The 21,794-nt window shown below is 34.9% G+C and overlaps 2 protein-coding genes and 3 long non-coding RNA genes across 11 annotated transcripts in view; 3 read left to right on the top strand and 2 right to left on the bottom strand.

The window, feature by feature from the left end:
- LOC132613759 (uncharacterized) overlaps positions 1-19,895 on the bottom strand; it is a 46,173-nt gene extending 26,278 nt beyond the window's left edge. The window contains exon 1 of the long non-coding RNA XR_009572094.1: positions 19,743-19,895. This is a non-coding gene — a long non-coding RNA (uncharacterized LOC132613759). The remainder of the gene's footprint in view (positions 1-19,742) is intronic.
- LOC132615290 (uncharacterized) lies at positions 1,669-6,798 on the top strand. Of its 6 annotated transcripts, none has more exons than XR_009572636.1 (7): positions 1,669-2,621; positions 3,536-3,659; positions 5,165-5,444; positions 5,541-5,658; positions 5,732-5,889; positions 6,158-6,278; positions 6,460-6,798. It is a non-coding gene; the product is annotated as an uncharacterized LOC132615290 (long non-coding RNA). The 6 variants fall into 6 exon arrangements; XR_009572639.1 differs by lacking the exon at positions 5,732-5,889 and having other exon boundaries at positions 1,670-2,621; positions 5,165-5,289; positions 5,373-5,444; XR_009572635.1 differs by lacking the exon at positions 5,732-5,889 and having other exon boundaries at positions 1,670-1,940.
- Positions 9,334-11,076, bottom strand: LOC132613761 (uncharacterized). Its single transcript, XR_009572096.1, has 2 exons — positions 10,902-11,076; positions 9,334-9,666 (listed from the first exon to the last, which is right to left on the bottom strand). It is a non-coding gene; the product is annotated as an uncharacterized LOC132613761 (long non-coding RNA).
- On the top strand, positions 12,641-14,344 carry LOC132613757 (tetraketide alpha-pyrone reductase 1-like). Its single transcript, XM_060327969.1, has 2 exons — positions 12,641-13,322; positions 14,086-14,344. The coding sequence occupies exons 1-2, from the start codon at positions 13,162-13,164 to the stop codon at positions 14,243-14,245; spliced, it is 321 nt and encodes a 106-aa protein (XP_060183952.1). The 5' UTR covers positions 12,641-13,161; the 3' UTR covers positions 14,246-14,344.
- Positions 16,755-20,689, top strand: LOC132613755 (disease resistance protein RPP13-like). 2 transcript variants are annotated; one of them, XM_060327967.1, is made up of 3 exons: positions 16,755-17,030; positions 17,399-19,959; positions 20,433-20,689. In XM_060327967.1, exons 1-2 carry the CDS (start codon positions 16,988-16,990, stop codon positions 19,924-19,926), a joined length of 2,571 nt encoding a protein of 856 aa, XP_060183950.1. In that variant the 5' UTR covers positions 16,755-16,987; the 3' UTR covers positions 19,927-19,959; positions 20,433-20,689. The 2 variants fall into 2 exon arrangements, with proteins under 2 accessions (XP_060183950.1, XP_060183951.1); XM_060327968.1 differs by lacking the exon at positions 16,755-17,030 and having other exon boundaries at positions 17,053-19,959.
- The last annotated feature ends 1,105 nt before the right edge of the window (positions 20,690-21,794 follow it).

The raw sequence follows: 21,794 nt of genomic DNA, 5'->3' as shown, positions 1-21,794 counted from the left end.
CGATGAAGAGAAGAAAAAACCGTGTGGCTCTGATACCATGTAGAAACTATACAATCTTGACTTGTGCCATTCATTCACCAAGAGAGAATATATATAGGATATAATCTTGAACCCTAGTGAAACAAGAAAACTGAGATCCTAGTGAAACAAGGAAACTAACTAATATATGGTAATTAGTGAAACAAGGAAACTAACTAATATATGATAATTATCTCCCTACAAATATGCTACCAAATAATATCAAATAATATCAAGATATTATACCGTAATATTGTCTATTTTGAAAATGTGACCTTTCATTTTCTTTTTTTCCACAAACCACATGTTCATGTTTCGATTTTCTAAACTTTAATCACATAACTGGAAATTTGGATATATTTAAAAATGTACCTTTCGCTTAGCTTTCATCTTTGTCCATTTTTAAAATATGACCTTTCATTTTCCTTTTTCCCATAAACCACATGTTCATGTTTTGATTTTCTAAACTTTAATCACATAACTGGAAATTTGGATATTTTTGGTACCTTTCAATTAGCTTGCATGTTTGTCTATTTTGAAAATGTGACCTTTCATTTTCTTTTTTTCCACAAACCACGTATTCATGTTTCGATTTTCTAAACTTTAATCACATAACTGGAAATTTGGATATTTTTAAAAATGTACCTTTCGCTTAGCTTGCATCTTTGTCTATTTTGAAAATGTGACCTTTCATTTTCTTTTTTCCCATAAACTGCATGTTCATGTTTCGATTTTCTAAATTTTAATCACGTAACAGGAAATTTGGATATTTTTAAGAATGTTCCTTTCGCTTAGCTTGCATCTTTGTCCATTTTGAAAATGTGACCTTTCATTTTCTTTTTTCCCATAAACCACATGTTCATGTTTCGATTTTCTAAACTTTAATCACGTAACAGGAAATTTGGATATTTTTAAGAATGTTCATTTCGCTTAGCTTGCATCTTTGTCCATTTTGAAAATGTGGCCTTTCATTTTATTTTATTCCACAAACCACATGTTCATTTTGAAAATCGGGTTATGTTGTGGATTTTCGTTAATACGGGGGCATATTTGAAAACTTTAAAGAGGGAGGGGTATCTTTGACCCAAAATTAATTCGGAGGATATTTTTAGCTTGTCCCAAAGTAGAGGGCATTTTTGACCCTCTTCCTTTAATTTAATCCACATGGACTTTTTTTTTTCTCAGTCCACATGGTAAAAAGACCCGATCCGACCCAAACCCAACCCAAATCTAGGCCTATTCAGGAAAAATTTAGGCCTTTAAATTTTGTAAAATTCCAACTGAGCAAAAAAAAAAATTTTTGCTTGAAGTAGAGTTTGCCTTATGCCTGAACGTAGCAAAACTCTACCAGAATTGCAAAACTCTACCTTGTGAATCCAAACTCAATGTTGCAATTTTTTTTAAAATTTTTGACTGAGCAGGGATTTGAATCCAAAACCATGGGATTTTTAGCTAAGGACAAAAATTAGAGACAACCAATTTGAGGGCCAAAAATTAAAGACCACTCCCCGAAAAAGGACAATCGCCCAAATTGGCCGTTTAATTCCCATTTCAGCCCAAATTGGTCCATAGATCCAGCCCAGCTTAAATATAACCCGACCCGACCCCTATCCGCTTTTGCTCCGGAGTAACAAAACTAAACGTAACAATTTCCGATTTAGGGTTCCACGGATTCCACCATCACAGCCTAACTGATACTCGGTCACCAAAGAGAAGACCGAGTAACAAACCTAAACGTAAAAGAGCTATTTTGAGACCTGCAGATTAGTTATTGGGTGTTGTTGGTATAGACGAATTTGACTTACAACATTTGAGTATTTTTGGCTGTTGTTGGTATAGACGAATTTAGGGAAAATTACGCTCTATGTCTACTAAGAGAAAATATTTACGCCACATAGCCCATATTTTGAGTTTGTTACCAGGTTTAGCCCGTATCCGTATAAACACCTTATATATAAGGTTGATACATTGCAACCCCCTACCCCTCCCCCCTCCTCGGTAACAAACCTAAATGTAGAAGACCTCCGGGTTAATCTTCATTTTCCTATTTTATACTTGATTTGCAACCTAGGGTTTTGAAATTTTATGCCATTTTCAAATTTGGGCATTTCATTATGCAAATCTTCATTTTCTAATTATAAGCACTCTTTTCAGTTAATTGGAACCTAGGGTTTTGGACTAGGGTTTAAGGTTTTATGTCATTTTCAGATTTGGGCATTCATTATGCAGATTATGATTTATTTATTTATTGGTGTTTTTGGTATGGATGAATGTCTTTTACATAGATGGTGTGTTTGGTATGAGGGAAAATGTTTTCCAAGAAAATAAATGATTTGCCTAGCTCGTTTTTCTTGTGTTCGGTACGTAAGTTGAAAAATGTCATTTTAAGAGCATTTGCATATATTCAAAGCAAAACACTATGAAGTTTTGTTAATTCGGAGTGTATCTTCTTGTCGTGGGGGGTAGGTGTATGGGTGGTGGGGTAAGTGGGGTGGTGTGGATGTGGAGCGGGTTGGCGGGGGTGGAGGTAGGCAGAAGGGGTGTGTGGATGGATTGTGTCGGTGTGTCTTCATTCTGTGGATGAGACTGAACTCTTAACTGAGGTAAGGGTCTTTTTAAGTCTTGACCAATCTAGTACCTGGTTCCTTCTCTATTCTGCCACTTCTAGTGTAAGAATGTGCGTTGTTTAGCTGGGAACCTCCGTTAGGCCTGCATTTTTTATCTGGTTTATAATTTAATAACATATTCTGCCACACTAGTCTCAGTCTGGCCCTCCAGGCCCCACCCTCCCAGGAAGGAAGTGAAAATGAGGGACAAAAAGAAATGAGTAGAATTACTGAATGTCAGTTCATTGAAAGAAACTGATGGTTTTTTTCCATTGAAGCCTTTTCATCCTTTATGTAGAAAGGTGTTTAACAGTAAAGGAACGACGTAGCATTCTCTTTGTTACTAATTGTACAAAATGATGTCATTGGGTTAACATATTCAGATAGGTTGAGAGGTGTAATTATCTTATTCGCTATTATATTCAACAGTAAAGTGTTTAGTTTTATGATTGTCGACTTTATGAGACAAAGAAATACTGAATATAAGTCTGGAATCGGAACATTTTTTGACATTGTTGTGAACTTAAAAACTTGGCTTGCCTTGCACTAATTGTGGAATAACTCACATGTCATGATTTTCTGCATTTAGATAAAACTCACATGAATTTGTTTTATCATTTGCATCCATTGAAATACGGGTTGCCTTCTGCTGGATAACTAGTCTTTTTCTGTCACAAGTCTGCTGGATAACTAGTGATATATCGTGAAGATCCAATCACACACCCCTACCTGGTTGATTTGCAACCTAGGGTTTAAGGTTTTATTCCATTTTCGGATTTGGGCATTTCTAACCACGCATTAGAAAAGGAAAACATTTTCCCTAAAAATATTTTCCACTATGATTTTTATTGACTTTTGGATTGTGACAGAATGAAAAGAAGTTAGAAGCTTTTTTTTCTTTTGGAATTTAGGTCCATATGCATGGGTAAAATATACCCCCGGTGAACCCCTATAAGTCCAAACAATCCCAATGAAGGAAGTGTCAAGCGGAGGAATGAGAAGAAGAGAATCGGGTAGAGAAAGGCATTTATATTGGTATGTCGTTACAGCTTTTGATTCCCTTTATCTGAAAAATATACCTCTGCGGCTGCTATGATTATTGTCACCATTGTATTGCCTTTTACGAAGAGACTTCCTTTCAAGTGTGAATCCAGATATAGTTTCAAGAAAAAAGAAAAAAAAACTCAAGAAAAAAAAAGGTGTGAATCCAGCATATTCTTCACAACAGGTACTCTAATTGGTTTGAAATCTCTAGAGGGCATTTTAATTATGCTAGGTAGTACCCTGATTTCTGTAACTCTTATGAAAATGTCCTGACCAACTTTATTCTGTGGGATAAAGAAATAATTTCTTCTGTGATGAACATCAATGATGGACCTGCTTCCTCCAGTTGGTGAGACTGCATCCTGTCAAATAAAATTTTAAAAAATAGGGATACTTTACTAACAATAGGAGGAGGATTATACTAGATATCTGATACAATATCTCATGAAGCACAGTAATCGGATTTTTAGTTTGAATAGTTTCTTAAATTACTCAAATAATGTGTTAAGATATTCAGTGGTATGGAATCAAAACATGATAATATCTCATGTATACGCACAAGTAACAGCAGGTAGATGGAGAGAAATTTTTAGTGTAAGTAATGATCCTTAAACGTGGTGTTTCATAATGAAGAAATTGATACCAGGCTAGAATATAAATTAAAGTAAGAAGATCTGCCTGGTAGGATTCCTTAACATGCTGAGGTTATTCTAGCTGGCATAAGCCTGAAATATTGTATTGACATTAGATACCCTTATCAAAAAAAATTGTATTGGCATTAGACACTGATCTATTTAAGTTCAAATACCAGGAGCATTGACATCGTCCTGGTAGCTGAATTTTAAAAAAATTACTCTATATAATAAATCCTGAAACTGAAGTGCTCTTAGTCGTGCTAAACATTTTGCAAAAAGAAGGATGAGAGGCTAGGTCGAAACCCAATCCCCCCGGCAACTACATCTCTACGATAAGAACTATAGTGAATGTTGAAACCGAAATACAAGCAAACATCTCACAAAAGCAAAGTTTGACCAGCTTTCAAAAAATCAGAATAGGAATGACTTGACAAATGGTTCTATGCTTCCAATATAGACATTATCCTATTATAATGGCAAGATTGAAACAAGTTGCATTTCCAGTCCGCAGTTATGATCCAAACTTAGGACTAGCTGAATCAGCAAAGCAAGTTGCTAAGTGCTAACCACTAGCTGCAGTTATGATCCAAACTTAGGACTAGCTGAATCAGCAAAGCAAGTTGCTAAGTGCTAACCACTAGTTGAATCAGCAATACAAACCTTGGATCTCTCTGCTAAAACTTAGGACTTAGAGACTCTTAAGTATCCTATTAGTGATTGTGTTTTTGTTGCTCCAAGCATATAAACCAGTTTGAAAGAAATAACCAACTACTATTAGTGATTGTGTGTTTTTAGCTGCAAGCATATAAGAATGTTTGCTTATTTCCTGCAACTAATACATAATCCAATTGATACTTTTAGGTATGATCGTAGAACTGTGACCTTGTGGGGTGAGCTAGCTGAAAAAGATGGGGAAATACTACAAAAACTGATAGATACAAAACCCGTCGTAGCATTTTGTGATGTGAAAGGGTCGACGTATCAAGGTAATATATCGAAAACTCTTTTTACGTTCACAATTAATTCTTTATATTACATCTTTACTAAACTTTATTTTGTGTGTTGTGAGGATATCTACCACTCATATTAGTAGTGTGTTGATCAACCCGACATTTCAAAAAGCAAACAAGTTGCAAAATTGGTAATATATGATATTATTTGTTCACCCAAAATGTTACTACTTACGGTTTAGTTATAAAATACTTGATAATCCAATAAATTTCATACTTCATTACAGGCATGATTGTTTGAAAGCGCAAAATAAAGATATTACATTAATGCCAGCTAAGATGATTAGAGAAGCCAAAGAAGTGAAGATCAAAGATATCATAAATGGTTCGTATGCAACTATGAAGGTACATTTTGTACAATATTTCAGAATGATATACTCGTTTTGGATGGGTTATATCTAATAAAATAAATATGTAGGATTTATATTGTAGATTTAATGCACGAGTAACAGTGATTATAGACAAAGATGAGCCATGGTATTCTTCTTGCAAGAAATGCTATAAGATAGTCAATATTGAAAATAAAATTGCAAATTGTAGCAATTGGAGGTCAGAAACCGTCGATTACGAGGAAAGGTAAATATGTGAAAGCTTTTTTACATTTTTTATATCTCTTGATATTAACTCCGCCTGTGTGAGCTCGCTCACATTGCCGGTCCCAAGCCCGGATAAAGGAGGAGGGTTGCCGAGGGTCAATCGGAAACAGCCTCCCTACCCAGGTAGGGGTAAGGCTGCGTACATCTTACCCTCCCCAGACCCCACTATTGTGGGATTACACTAGGTAGTGACCAAGATATCTCTTGATATTAAATAAGTTATTAACTTTTTTATACATTATTTGTAGATATCGTTTAAAAATTGAGGTGTTCGATGGTGAATGACATAGCAATGTTACACTTTTTGACGCTGCAAGGTACTTGCTAGGTTGTGATGTTAACGAATACATCCAATCAATCTCTAAATAGGTAATCTCATATTTCCATTTTATCTATAGTATACGTGATAGCTATTTGGATATTTTTGTGCTTCTTATTAGCAAAATAATGTTAACTAATTTGTTCTTATGCTACTACAGAAAGAAGAATCAGAGTTTTACTATAAGATGATCTTGAGTAAGAATAAAGAGTTTACTTTTTTTGGTCAAAGTTGACAAGTGAACTCAAGCCAATGGTGTCAAGAGGAGCTTAATTGCTGAAGAGATGCATGAAGTTGGAACTATTGCTGCAATTGAAATTGAGGAAGACGCAATAGAGGTGCAGAAAAAACACGCGAAGAAAACAAGGAATTGTGGAGACAAAGAAGACCCTCATTCAATAATTTATAAGAAAATCAAAATAGAAAAGGATTAGGGATTTATTGTTGTTTTGTCATTCCAGTGGACATTCATTATCTTTTTTATGAGTAGATTTCCCCTAGTCTTTATTTAATTCTCTTATGCTATTGTAGTATACTTTCGTTGGTCTATAGTATGTTACTATTTAAGCTTCTTTTGAGAATTATATTTAGTAATTTGGTCAATTTAGGATATCTTTTTTACACATATATTGACAGCGATTTCTTCTAGCGTCGTTGAAGTCGATCTATGTTTTCTGCAATGCTCATGTAATTAACTTGGCATAATGAAACATACCCGTAAAGATAGCCTTTGGTATTGTAGAATTTGAGATGGTAACAGACAAAAGTAATTGCTTACTAACACCTTCCCCCCGTTTTAGTCCGAGCTTGGGAGTGGCTGATTTAATGAGCGGAGTTATGATGATCACCTAAACAAACAATCTAGCAACAAGTAGATCAAACTACAAAAGTACACGAGGAGAGCCACTGTTACTGGAATCACCGACCACAAATATTTGATTCGAGCTCAATACCAGCATATAAGCAAAGCTCAAGGAGGCACTCATTAACCTATACCTACTTTTAGAAAAGGGATAAGACATCATTACTCTCTCACCGATTAGCGGTTTTGCTAAGACATATCTTATCTAATGTTTGGTCCTATCACTCCCCTAAACTATTTAAAACCTTAATTTTTACCCCCTAAACGCTGATGCCTACTCTCATATGAGAGAGTAACATACACTCTCCTTGCAACATGTGCATTTATTTATTTTCTTTTTTAAAAAAATCAGCTTACGTGTCAATTTTCAAGAATAAAAAAAAAAAAACTGATTTTCTTTTAAAAAAATTATTTTTAAAACCCGTTTTAAAAAATAAAATAAAAAATGAAAACGCGAATTAAAAAACAGAATTTTCTTTAAAAAAAATATTTTTCAAACCCGTTTTTAAAAAAAAAAAAAAAACTGAAAACGCGAATTAAAAAACTGATTTTTCTTTTCAAAATTTATTTTTAAAACCCGTTTAAAAAAAAATGAAAACGCAAATTACAAAACTGAATTTTCTTTAAAAAAATAAATTAAAAAACCTTTTTAAAAAAAATTGAAAATTTGATTTTTTTTAAAAAAAAAAGAACTGAAAACGCGAATTAAAAACTGATTTTTCTTTTAAAAAAATTATTTTTAAAACCCGTTTTAAAAAAAAAAAAAACTGAAAATGCGAATTAAGAAACTGAATTTTCTTTAATAAAATAAATTTAAAACCCTTTTAAAAAAATTGATTTTTTTTTAAAACCCATATGTTTTTTTTAAAAAAAAAAACAAAACTGAAAACATGAATTTTTTTTTTAAAATATGGAAAAATGGATTTGTTAAAAATATGGAAAACTTGATTATTTTTTTTTAAAAGTCTTAAAAGATCTTGATTTTCACGATTTCATTTTCTTAGGACACTTTTATTTTTCAAATAAAATCCAGAAAAAGTGTTTTTTCTTGTCAAAATTGGAAAAAAAAATTGATTTTTTATAAAATTTTGGATTTTTTTTTTTAAAATGTAGAAAACCCGTTTTTAAAACTAAATTTGGAAAACTACATTTATTTTCATATTTTAAAAAAATACAGATTTTTAAGAAAAAAAATAAGTTTTCCCGTTGTTTATGTTTCTCACTCTTTCAAAGAGAATGAAACACTCTCCTTGCCACGTCAGCGTTTAGGGGGTAAAATATTACGATTTTAAATAGTTTAGGGGGTGATAGAACCAAACATTAGGTAAGGTGTGTCGTAGCAAAAACGTTACTAGGTAAGGGGGTAATGATGCCTTATCCCTTTAGAAAATCCCCAATACTTCATCCGTGCCATTGTCCGAAGCTTATCTATGGCTTCACATGTCCAGCATGAACGTGGTTTCCTCTTAGGATGATTTGAATGTGGCTTCACATGTATTATTTAATCCTTCATTTGGTAGTGTATCAATCTATGTATAACTAATACGTATATTAGTTATACACCCTTTTAAATATTACTTTTATACATAATAAACCATGTCATTAACATACCAATACTATTTCTGTTCTAACACGCCCTATTCAGTACTATTTAAAAACTATACAAACGAATGTTATTTAATACCACAAACCAAAAAATCGATAAAAATATTGTCAGCATTAATAAATTTTGCTATGAATATCAAATGCTCTTCAAAATGATAGTTTTCTAGAAAATCACTTATTTTCCGAGAAAATATGTTCTTCAAAAATAATTTCCGTGGAAAACATTTTCTGTCTTACTAAACATAGCCTTAGTCTTTGCAAAAGCTTTTGTAAAGCAGAAGCAGATGATCCACTGTCTGCTTGCTGTTTTGAAACACTACATTTTTGGTTCACTTGCAAGTCTTCATATCTGAATGTTTCTTCAAACTCCAGAGCCTACAATGATACAAAGCCAACAAAATGAGTGTGTCATTCGGAAGCAGGGTTGTTCCCTCTAAATCACATTGGCTTCTGGTGTGAGACTTTAGGGGTTAAATTAACCATGCCCCTTTAATGCAGATTGAATAATATTCGAGGTATGCGCAAGCATGCTCCATACACCGCATTTAACCAAAATCAGTTACTCGTTCCTCGATGCATTTGTTGATATTGTTACTGTAAAAAGATGGCAATGTACATCTCTTAACTCAAGCCATATATAAAGCAATTTAGAGTTAATTAGCAGAAATATTCTAAAACCAAATGCATCAGAAAGTTATCAAGTACATTACTGTATAAATTTCCTTTAACAACGCATCACCGGATACCTTCTACTTCTTTGACTAAAATAACATTACAATTTGAACAAATCATCACTAAAATCATAATACATGTAAGTAGCTGGGGGATCAACATCAACTTGTGGTCCAGAGAGATACTGTATACAAGGATAAGCTTGCTCAACATTTTGTCACAACAATCTCGAGATACTGCATACACCAGAAATTCAAGAGAAGGAGAAGCTTGCTCAACTCTGTCACGACGCGTTCATGCTACAACAACAACAAAGTGAGATATGCAATTAGCGAACACACGGAAGTCTTTGTCTATGCACATGGAAATAAGAGAATAATCAATGAACATTAAGAACGGAGAAAAGCTACGCCACAACAAATAGTTGATACCATGAATTAGTTGCTCTTAACATGAATTAAATCTCCACAATGCCACAACAAATAGTTGATACCATAATGAAGTAGAGTTTTACTTGACAAGGCTTTTCATCTCTTACTTTGTGATACACAACCTAACCACAACACCTAGTTCTTTTTGAACTATTAATATCATGAATGAAAGATTCAACAGAATGTATGAAGATTCTTGAAAAGACAACTTTGATATAATAAGCTCTATTAAGAACAAGATAAGAGAATTCATTATATCGGGAACCTTCCAGTTTGAAATGACAAAGATGACAAACATTTGCACTTTCATATACTCTAAAGCCGACAGGATCCCATTAAATAAAGCTTCATACCCAATCTATTTCTCCTAGAATTCCGTGTTCACAGGTATTCCCAATCTACTCTCGTGATCATAGCAGCTAATTGCTTTCTCCTCATTTAACCATTTTGCTAATGTCAACATTAATGCTAAAGTGAAGGAAGAAACAGCCACTGACTGTATAACTAAAATAATGGAAGACAGAGTCGAAGCAAGGAGGGTTAACACCCCATAGATCAGATCGTGAACTCTTTCAGACCCTTAGGTTCACTTGGTTGGGGCAGAGTTTCAGCCTGCCTTCCACCGAATATAAAAAACCTTAGAGCTGCCTAACCTGCTGACATCCTGGCGAAGAGAGTCATTATTTGTGTTACATCTTCGATTCGAGAGAGGGCTTTCCTCTTATCTCTCAAATTATAGGCATTGAAGCGATCGAGAGAGAAGTAAGAAAACTATTGCACACGCCCCCCCATTCGCCCTTTACTAATATAATAGAAGGTAAGGCAAAAAGATCCGAGCCATAGAATTTCTCAATTCTAACACAAGGTACTTATTAGATCAAATGTACTTCTTAGATCTAATAGAATGATTTTGCCGTATCCAGACTAATACCAATCCAAGCCATTTCATGAATAAAATGTGACCAATTAACCAACCAAGAAAACCACTTGTTACAAATAAGATCTTGTTGCATCGAAAGAGATAAATGTTGACTAATCTGGTAAACAGCAAGATATAAGCAACAAGAAAAACTCCAAAACTAGATATTATATCAGAAAATTACCAACAACTTTTATAATGTCCTTCCTTTCACCATGCATCACTGGATATTCATTACACGTTGAACAAATCATCACTAGCATCAACATATAAGTAGCAGAGGCAAGATCTGCTTGTAGTTCAAAATCAATCTCAAGATACTACATACAAAAGAAGAAATCAAGAGTAGTAGAAGCTTGTTCAACCTTGTGCCACGACAATCTCAAGATACTACATACAACAGATATTCAAGGGAAGGAAAAGCTTGTTCTGAGCTTCGTCTGCATTCAAGGTACAAAGACGAGAAAGTGGGATATGCAATTAGCGAACATAGAGAAGTCACTCTCAATGCACATGGAAAATAGAACAAACATTGAGGACACGGAAAAACCATGCTTCGTCATTTTGGTTCATGCAGTCAGCAGGGGATAGATTAATTGTTCTTAACATCAGCTTTCATTTCTTAAAATCTCAAAAGGTACATATCAGTTAACCAAGCACCCCATGATATGTCATTTGACAAGTAAAAACAGTTTAGATGTAAGCAACAAGGAAAACCACCAAAATGTTCTAAGATTGGGATTTTCTTTCTTGTGGATTCCCACCAATTCCTTGGATCCCTAGTCTTAAAGCTAAAGAAAGTTCTCTGACTAATCTAATCTACTGAAACAGAAGGCAGAGTTCCCTTTCCTCTAGCATCAATAATAAAGAATACATGCAGTTCGGTCAGCCACTGCTAATTCAATTCACCAGCTGCAAAAGCTCTTAGAGGGACGACACGTCCCGTTAACTCATTGCTCAAAAAGATCTACAATGTCTAATGTCATTTACTTTGAGAGTAGAAGACACCAAGCACTACAACCAAATAACTGTCGTCACAAAATTATTTTATGGAAATACGCAAAAACAAAAGGGAAAATAAAATCTACAAGCAAATGCGGTGCAAAGAAGTTCGTAGAATATGACATGTCTTTTTTTATATTTGACAAAGAAACAGAAAAATGTATCATGTGGAACACTTACAAGTCATTAGCTACACCATTGTCATTCATTTGTGCTTTCACAACCTTCATTCTTGTTGTGTGCTTGGTTCGTTTTGTAAAAGGGGCCAAATTAGGCTTTCAATGTAGATGTTTGTTGCGAAACAGGTACGAACCTCAGCAACCTTTGTATATCTGGACGATTCATCCTCTGGATTGTGTATCATGAGAGTTGATCCAATCACAAGCAATATTTCACCTTTTTTTGACATGCAAAGAGTTGGAGGATAGCAAACAAGAAAAATAAGGTTTCTCAAGATCACTAAGATATTTGATGGTATACATTTTTATCCAAGACTCTTTAACCCCGTAGTCTTTCATAACCCACACATCTGTGTGACTACTCATATAATTACAACAGACAGAAAGATCACTTCTCAACACTGCCAGATGCAAAAGACTATATCATTCTCCATAGCAGGACTGCTCAACCTTCCCCCATTTCGCATCAGCCAAATCAATAGAAATGATGCTCCAGCCATCATCATCCGTAGCCCAACGAAGCTTCCCATTTGCAAACTTACCGCCTGAGTGGATCGCATTCCACCTTGAAAATCCTCAACAACAGTTCTCCGGTAATCACTCTTTAGACTATATATTTTGACCTTAACAGGATCCAAACTTACATATGTGCAATCATAAAACATAACTAATACTACCTTATAATCATGACAGAACTGATCATATCCAAAACCATATTAACAAACAGGTGTACCAATAGGTCTAGCATCTGGCAATTTCTTGAACTTTCTAGTTCATGGATTCCATAGAAGCAAGTCTACATTTTAATTTTTTTTGCTCATACTCGCATAGCAGAGGAGTTCATTTATCTAACTAGCTTTAGTATAGTTCCTGCAATTTGAGTAAAACAAATTCACGAATTCCTTGTCGATTTAATGTAGTCCCTTATTTTTCTGATTTTGTACACACAAGCTCAGACACCTGACGCAAACTATAAAGGACACAGTTTTACTGCAAAAGCAGAGACTTGTATAAATTCAGATGGAAAGCATAAAAAATGATCTCACCATTTTACTCTTTCCATGCAAGATTTGGTATGTACTATCAAAGACCCTAGCTGAGAAGGCTGCTTAGGAATTCTGTAAACAAAACAACGTTGATCTTGTTACACTACTCCCCTCTTTCATCATTGGGCCAAGTTTGCCTCCAGATTTATGTTCAACAGCAAATGATGTTCTTGGTTTTCTTAAAGGACAAACAGATAAGTTTGAATTCCATGGAAGAATGGGTTATGTTCATATAGATGATGTAGCACTCTCTCATATACTTGTCTATGAGCATCCAAATGCCCATGGGAGGTTCCTTTGCAGCTCAAAGGTTCTTGACAACAATCAACTTGTCTCAGTTCTATCAAAGCGCTACCCGTCTTTGCCTATTCCTAAAAGGTTAGTATAATCCCGAGAAGAGGCATATTCATTATATAAACTATGGGTGCATTTGAACCTATTGTCTCAAACTCAAGTTACATACAGTCAACCTCTCTATAACAGCGTTGTTTATTCCGATTCCGATATTTTTGGCTGCTATAGTGAAATGTTGTTATACAGAATATATAACTTAACATGAAAGATCGGTTCCACATAAGATATGGCTGTTATAGTGAGATGTTGTTATAGAGAGGTTTGACTTTTCTTTTTTTTTTTTTAAATCAAGAAAGATCTGACTGTATATGTTGTGGCAGATTATAGCAGGAGTTGTCATCTGACATTGCTTTGCTAAAATTTCACTATACAATGTTTTGTCGAAAAATCTAGTGCAGATACAATAGGTTAGCACCACTTCAAAATAATACAAAGTAAACATTAATTTAGAACATGAAGTAACGCCTTAAATGCCCTACAACTCAAGTGACAACTACATGTACAAGCCAAGTTCTGTTAATAGGACGATAACACTTGCACAAAATCCTGTATATGTTACTATGCATATAGAAGTGAAAAAGCAAAACCTATGTATGTATGTGAGTATAGTAAGACAAGAGAGTGCACTTCACTGCTTTGAGATCTTGGATCCGTCTCTGTGACCTAGAAATATCTACAGCTACATCTTTATTCGTTATCTCTGCTAAAATCATATAGTAATAGAAACTAGAGAGAAACGCAGTACCGTTTTGATGAAGATTCACATTTGCCAACACTGCTATTTCAGGTTTAAGGAACTGGATCGACCTCCCTATGAATTCAACACTTCGAAGCTGGAGGGCTTAGGAATGAAGTTCAAGTCCATTGAAGAGATGTTTGATGATTGCATCACATTCCTCAAAGAGAGTCCTTATTTCTTCCATCTAAGATACAACATTTCTGCATAAAAGCTCTGTAATGAACCTTGGATGTTTTATTTTACGTATCTCATGTTCTGATCCTCTGTTGTCTATACCAATGATGACCTCATCACCATATTATTAAAATGAACCCGTGCTGCTGCAGCTTAGCATTTATGACATAAAATAAGCACATACACAATCCACATATAAAATGTCATAACAGATATAGCTGTCCTATGCAGAATCCAAACCTGAAAAAATGAGTGATCAGGAATCAGCAAAAGTTTATGACTGCTCAAGATATTAGAGCAAAATTCTCGCATGATCCCAATGATTAGAAATAGTTGCACGTATAATACACAACAACAACTAGCTAAAATAGAAAAGTATGAAACACTGGCCTTTGAAGCGCATGATGATTGAAACTCTCACTTTTAACATAAATTGAACCGACTACACTGATAAGCTACCAAGAAATATAACATTAGAATTTTCTACTTGAAACAACATTAGATCAATCAAATCAGACAACAAAAGGACAGCAAATGGAAAAAGAACATATTGTTGCATTCACTACCTAATAGGCTAAAAATGGTAACACTTCATCCAAATTTACCACGAAATATAACATTTGATTGTGATCGAGCCTATGCGTCAATTACTTACGCTGATATCTAGCTGGAAAAATCTTTTAAAGAGCCAAGATTTCACTTTCTCTACTTTTTCTTCTCGGTATTTTCCCTTTGATCAGACAAAGCCTCATACTCAGGCAATGCCAATGAATCCGAAAACTTCAAATGAAAAGCTCTAACACCGCCCAATTAACTTACTTTTTCACTTAATTTTTTTTGTTATAACTCATTTCGCTGCAACTTTAATATAATTTATATCGTTCATACTACTTCCATGAGACACACGTGCAATGCCCGTGTCCAAAACTAGTGAAGTAAAAATTGAGTCGTGACATGAATTTCTTCAACGAAACAGCTGAAGCAACTTGAAAGTGAAAATCAGTAAGAACTTAAAGGTAGATAAAAATGAGATTTCCACTCCTCAACAGTGCGAACAAGGTCCGAATTTCTTACAGTGACATTTTTTCCAAACACCTGGCAATTTTTTTTTTTTGTATGTGTGTGTGAAGGTAACAGTAGTATGTATAGACTAAACCAGCACATAGGTTGTGCTGAAAACCATATTTACTTTAGGCAAAAGAAAAACTGATCCAACATTCTAACAAGATCCTAGAATATCCATAATGGACTCAGTATCTCCTGGATATATCTGCTCACACCAAAAACAAAAAAGTCTAATGCAATTCAGTTTGATCTTTTGTGCTTCATTACTAATGTCCTCAAAACACCTGGCACTTTGTATAACGACATTAACAAAAAAAAAAAAAAAAGGTCAGCCATAACGCCATGCATATCCGTGAATCAAGATAGGCCAAGAAGAAGGTCAAAAGAAAATAGAAGTTCAAGCTCATCAGCAAGAGTTGCAGAGCGAAGGCAATAACCAAAAAACAAAACAAATAGTGTTTATATGCATTGATAGTCTAAAGAAGGGAAAAAGAATAAAAAACAATCAGAGGCAGCATATGGGTGTTCGTAAAGGCAGAGGATGAATAAAAACAACAGAAAACACAAAAGGCAAATGACACTGAGAAGAGCAAATGGAGAAAAAATTAGAAGAACACATTGTGCTTGTTATGTGAGGCACAATGTAAAATGTCTGATCATTATTCTGATGGAATAATACAAAGTCAAATGATTGTATCGAAAGATGCTTCCAAACCAATTTTACTACTCCTATTTAATACTCAACGGGGCCATAACATGGGGAGTTGCTTGGCCGTTCAAATTAATTTTAAATTTTCTGGGGAATGTGTATGAACAATGAATAATATTGTAGTTGCTAATGTCAATCGGCATTTGATGTTATTGTTTTAATTAATCCAAAAAGAAGAAACTAAACTAAAATATACGTAACTCTGTAGTAAACACTACTACAAATACTCGACAATGGGGAAGATGATTGTATTTAACAAACTGAAATAGGAAATTACAATTGGAAAATTAAGAAATGAAACAGTAACAAAGAATGGGGATGACAAGCTTAGACTCAAGAAAGTTGATAAGAAGTTCGCATAACCCCAATTGCTCTCACAAGACACTGTTTATCATCCTGGATCCCATTCCACTGGCCCATTTACAAATAGTGGTTCAGGCCCATTCATAACAAACACATCAAACTTATTTCTGGCAGTTAGCAGCCAACTTTGATTTGACTGTCTCCTATAAAATCAAATGATTGTATACAAAGATGCTTTTCAGGTCTCTCACCCCAAACAAACCAATTATACTACTACTACTATTTAATACTCGATATATAAGTTAAATTAATTTCTGGGGGATGTGTACAAACAATGAATACAAATCCAGTTAATATTAGTCCAAATTGGAAATTATTGTTTTATGCAGAATGATTACGATCAAAAGTAATATGCATATCCTGTATTTTTATGGTGGGTTGGGGGGTGTGCTGGGCGGGGCGGGGGGGGGGGGGGGGGGGGACAAACATCAATTATTGAGCGTGAATGCAAGTGGCTGGTCAAACTTGAAACAATTAAAATATCAGAGTAGTTAAATGACAGCTAGCAACATATTAAAATATGCGTATCAAACTTCTTTCTGGCAGCAGTTGCAGCTAACTTGATTTAAATTTCTCCCATATGCCTTTTTTAAATAAGAGGAAACAGCATAGGGGACAGCGACCTTATATGCCTGGTGCATGTATTGCTGTAACACCAGATTCAAGGACATAACGAGAAAAGGTAAAAGAAGGATTTAAAACTTTTTTTTATATTGTCCAAACAGAATTATTAAGTGGTGGACCATTGTACAACACATATTATTGTTACTTTTAACTTTTCCCCACATATTTTTCCACAAGCCCCGTGTTCATCTGTCGGATTTATTAATGCTTAAACACTCAATTCATTAACACAAAAACAGTATTCATCTCTTATCAAACTCAAAATCAACGGCTTCAGTTTCTTCAACTTGATCTTAGTTTTATCTCTACTGTTTCTCTTTCTCCAGCTTTCTTCCAATATTTTCCATACAGCCCCTTTTTTCCAGCTCTGAGTATACTAAATATCAAGACTCTTGAAAATGGTTGATGCCTTTGTGTCATATGCAGTTCAAAAACTGGGGGATTTCCTCATCCAGGAAGTTAACCTGCGTTTAAGTCTGAGAGAGGAAGTGCAGTGGCTTCGAAATGAGCTTCTGTACATGCAGTCTTTCCTCAAAGATGCAGAAGAAAAGCAAGTTCGGGATCATAGAGTTCAACAATGGGTGTTTGATATCAACTCTGTTGCTAATGACGCTGTCGCTATACTAGAGACTCACAGCTTTGAGGCTGGTAAAGGCGATGATGATGGATTTGCTAGTCGTCTCAAGGTTTGCACTTGCATATGTAGGAAGGAGGCCAAATTCTACAATGTCAGCAAGGAGACCCAATCCCTCAAGCAGCGAGTCATGGATATCTCTCGCAAACGAGAGACTTATGGTATTAGAAATATCGATAATATTGCAGGAGAAGGGCCAAGTAATCGACCAAACAATCGGTCTGCCATGGTTAGAGCACCGAGGAGAACTACCTTCTATGTGGATGATCAAGATCAGATTTTTGTTGGCTTTCAGGATGTTGTAAAAAGATTGCTAGCTGAACTTCTCAAAGCAGAGCCTCACCGAAGCGTCATCTCCATTTATGGCATGGGTGGGTTAGGCAAGACTACTCTTGCGAGAAACCTCTACAATAGTCCTGATATAGTTTCTAGCTTCCCAGCACGCTCTTGGATATGTGTTTCTCAAGAGTACAATACTATGGATCTTCTTATGAGTATCATAAAATCTATCCAAGGACGCACCAAGGAAGATCTAGATTTGTTGGAAAAGATGACTGAAATAGATCTAGAATGTCACCTTCGTGATCTATTAAAAGAACGCAAATACCTTGTGGTGGTCGATGATTTATGGCATAGAGAAGCTTGGAAAAGTCTGAAAAGAGCATTCCCGGATAGCAAGAATGGCAGCAGAGTCATTATTACCACGCGGAAGGAGGAAGTTGCCGAAAGAGCAGATAACAAAGGTTTTGTCCATAAACTCCGTTACCTTAACCAAGAAGAGAGTTGGGACCTCTTTTGCAAGAAACTACTCGATGTTCGGGTAATGGTCCCAACAATGAAAAGGCTAGCTATGGATATGGTGGACAAGTGTAAAGGCTTACCTCTTGCAATTGTTGTATTAAGTGGACTACTTTCGCATAAAAGGGGGCTAGAACAATGGCAAAAGGTGAAGGACCACCTTTGGCAGAATATTAAAGATGACTCTGTTGAAATCTCCTACATACTATCATTGAGCTACAACGATTTGCCCACTGTGCTCAAACAGTGTTTTCTTTACTTCGGTATTTTTCCAGAAGATCAAGTGATCCTTGCGGAAGATATAATGCGGTTGTGGCTGGCGGAAGGATTCATACCAAGAGGAGAAGAGAGAGTGGAGGATGTCACTGAAGGCTTCCTGAATGAGCTGATAAGACGAAGCTTGGTTCAAGTGGCAAATACACTTTGGGAAGAAGTTACTCAATGCAGGATTCATGATCTACTTCGGGATCTTGCTGTAAAAAAGGCATTAGAGGTAAACTTCTTTGACATTTATGATCCAAAAAATCACTCAATATCCCCCTTATGTCCCAGACATGTCATTCATGATCAAGCACAAAGGTACCTCTCACTTGATCTTTCTAACTTGAAGTTAAGGTCAGTTTTGTTCTTCGATAGAGATTTTTATAAGTTAAGTCTCATAAAGTTCCGTAATCAGTTCCAACATATGTATGTGTTGTACTTGGATTCTCGTGGTGACAATACACCTGTAGTACCTGATGTCATAGGAAGTTTGTACCACCTCAAGTTCTTAAGATTGAGAGGTATCCCTCTTCTTCCCTCCTCCATAGGCAACCTCAAGAATTTACAGACACTTGATGTCCAAAACAACAGAAAGCCATGCCAACTACCCCCGGAGACAGCCAACCTAGTAAATCTAAGACATTTACTTGCTCCATATTCAGAACCTCTGCAACATATAAACAAACTCACAAGTCTACAAGTTCTTAGAGGCATTCGTTGCAATCAGTGGAAAGATGTTGACCCAGTTGATTTAGTCAATGTTCGAGAATTAAGCATGGATCGTATTAAGAAATCTTACTCCCTAAACAACATTAGCAGCTTGAAAAGCCTTAGCACTCTCCAATTGTGGTGTGATGATGAATCATTCCCCGTCCTAGAATTTCTTACTTCTTGTCAAAAGCTCCAGAAATTGTGGTTAAATGGGAGAACAGACAAACTGCCCCCATTTCCAAATTCAATCACACTGATGACCCTTGTTGGCTCACAACTCATGGAAGATCCGATGCCTATTCTGGGAATGTTGCCAAACCTAAGGAATCTCGAATTAGTGAATGCTTATGAAGGAGAAGAAATTACCTGCAGTGATAACAGCTTCAGTCAACTGGAGTTCCTTCATCTTGAATATCTTCGAAACCTAGAAAGATGGCATTTAGTCGCAAGTGCAATGCCTCTGATTAAAGGTCTTGGGATCGAGATCTGTCGAAAGCTAAAGGTGATTCCAGAGAGAATGAAAGACGTGGAGAGGTTCCCCAAAGAATGAAATCTAATTTCGGCCAATTTCATAATAGCAGAGGTAACAAATCCCAATCCCTAATCACCATTTCTTAAATTGATTTTACTCAGATCTATTAGTATTACTTCTATCACAGATCTCTTGGTATAAGGTTTAATTTTTATACCATGACAATTTATTTTTTTATTTTTTATTTTTTACATCACAAACTTACTAATAAAAGTCAATATTTTGATTTTCCTGGGTATACTTTCCTAAAAAATATTCATCGGTGAATGAAAATAACTTCGAAAATTAATAATAATACTAATAGTACATTGGAGAATTTCTAGACGAAAATTTGAAGACTAAAAAAATTATTAAAACTGTTTCAGTATTGGTTAGAGTAACTAATATGAAGTTAAATATAATTCTATAGAAAATGACTTTCACCATTAAGTGAACATTATAATTACTCTTTAATTTAGGTAATTGATAAGTCTCTTTTACTGAATACTAATTATTATGTATGTTTTACAATTTGGGTGAAACAGGAGAAGCAACTAGCTATTAGTGAAAAATAAAATGGCAGATGTGGGTACTGTTGCGAACCACTTGAAGACATTCACATTGTAGAAGCATTAATCAGATTTTAGGGTTGTTAATGAGAGCTTATCTCAAACTTGAATATTTTGGTTTGGTTTTTGAGTGTTTAATTTCCTTTTATTTTTTGCTTTATTGAGTGTGTGGAATTGGTTTGAATAGAATTGTTTCTGGTATTCAATGCAAGAATGATTTTGTGATGTTTTAATTAATTGTTCTACAAATTGTGATGTTTTAATTAATTGTTCTGCAAAAATGGTTTCATTTACTCTCTTTTACTGCTTAAATATAGATTCATCATCTAGCTTATGCTTTTTAATTCTTAAACTTTACTTATCATGTGGGGTCTGTCTGGTAGAGATTCTTAAATGTTTCCATTACGGGTGATGTATTTGTTGAGGATTATGACTCAGCATGGGAAGATGATTTAGATATTGTTATCTATGACTAATCTGTTGAGATTTATTAAACTTCCCCTGTTATTTAGTTATTGATTGGTTATGAAGCTAATTATGATGTATCATATGGGTTCGCTCTATCTCGGGGTAGTTGGATGTTGACCCTGTTGATTTAGTCAATTTTCGAGAATTAAGAATGGATGAAATTCAGAAATCTTACTCCCTAAACAACATTAGCAACTTGAAAAACCTTAGCACTCTCCAATTGTTGTGTGAATATGGTGAATCATTGCCAGCCTTAGAATTTCTTAGTTCTTGTCAAAAGCTACAGAAATTGAGGAAAAAGAAGTAGGGAGAGAAATATAAGTCTGAGGAATGGTTTAATGATTAATCTCACGAAGGTTTATGAATTTGTATGCTGTTTATATATAAAAAAAAAAAAATAGACAGAGACCAAATTTGATAAGTTTTTGGATAGTTAAAGAACTAAAACCGGTAAGTGTATATCTAAGGGACCATTTTAGACTCTCACAGATAAGGGACTATTTATGGCCTTTTCTCAAGTGTTTTCTATTGTTTTGCTCTCTTTTTCTTGTATATCTTGTTTTGGTTTCTTTGAGATGAGAAAATAAATTAGAATGGATCATTTACACTTTTGCCCCTGTTTTGTGCTGGTGTTTCATTTTAATTTTTGCTCCTCAATGCGGACAACTTTTTCATTGGGAATAAATTTATATTTTGCATTATAATATTTTACAAGTTATGTCCCACGGTTTTAAAGAATCTATGCCCGCTTAGGCATAAGTTCGATTGCTAAGGGCAAAAATTAAAGACTAGCCTATTTGAAGGGCAAACCGTGGAATTTATCCAATCTTTTAAAAATTCATCGAATGTAGATGCTCAAAGTTAACAACA

The sequence above is a fragment of the Lycium barbarum genome, chromosome 10, assembly GCF_019175385.1.
Source record: "Lycium barbarum isolate Lr01 chromosome 10, ASM1917538v2, whole genome shotgun sequence".
In the NCBI taxonomy this organism is placed as follows: domain Eukaryota; kingdom Viridiplantae; phylum Streptophyta; class Magnoliopsida; order Solanales; family Solanaceae; genus Lycium; species Lycium barbarum.
Note: the sequence above shows the minus strand (reverse complement) of the source record. Positions and strands in the feature narration are given on the sequence as shown.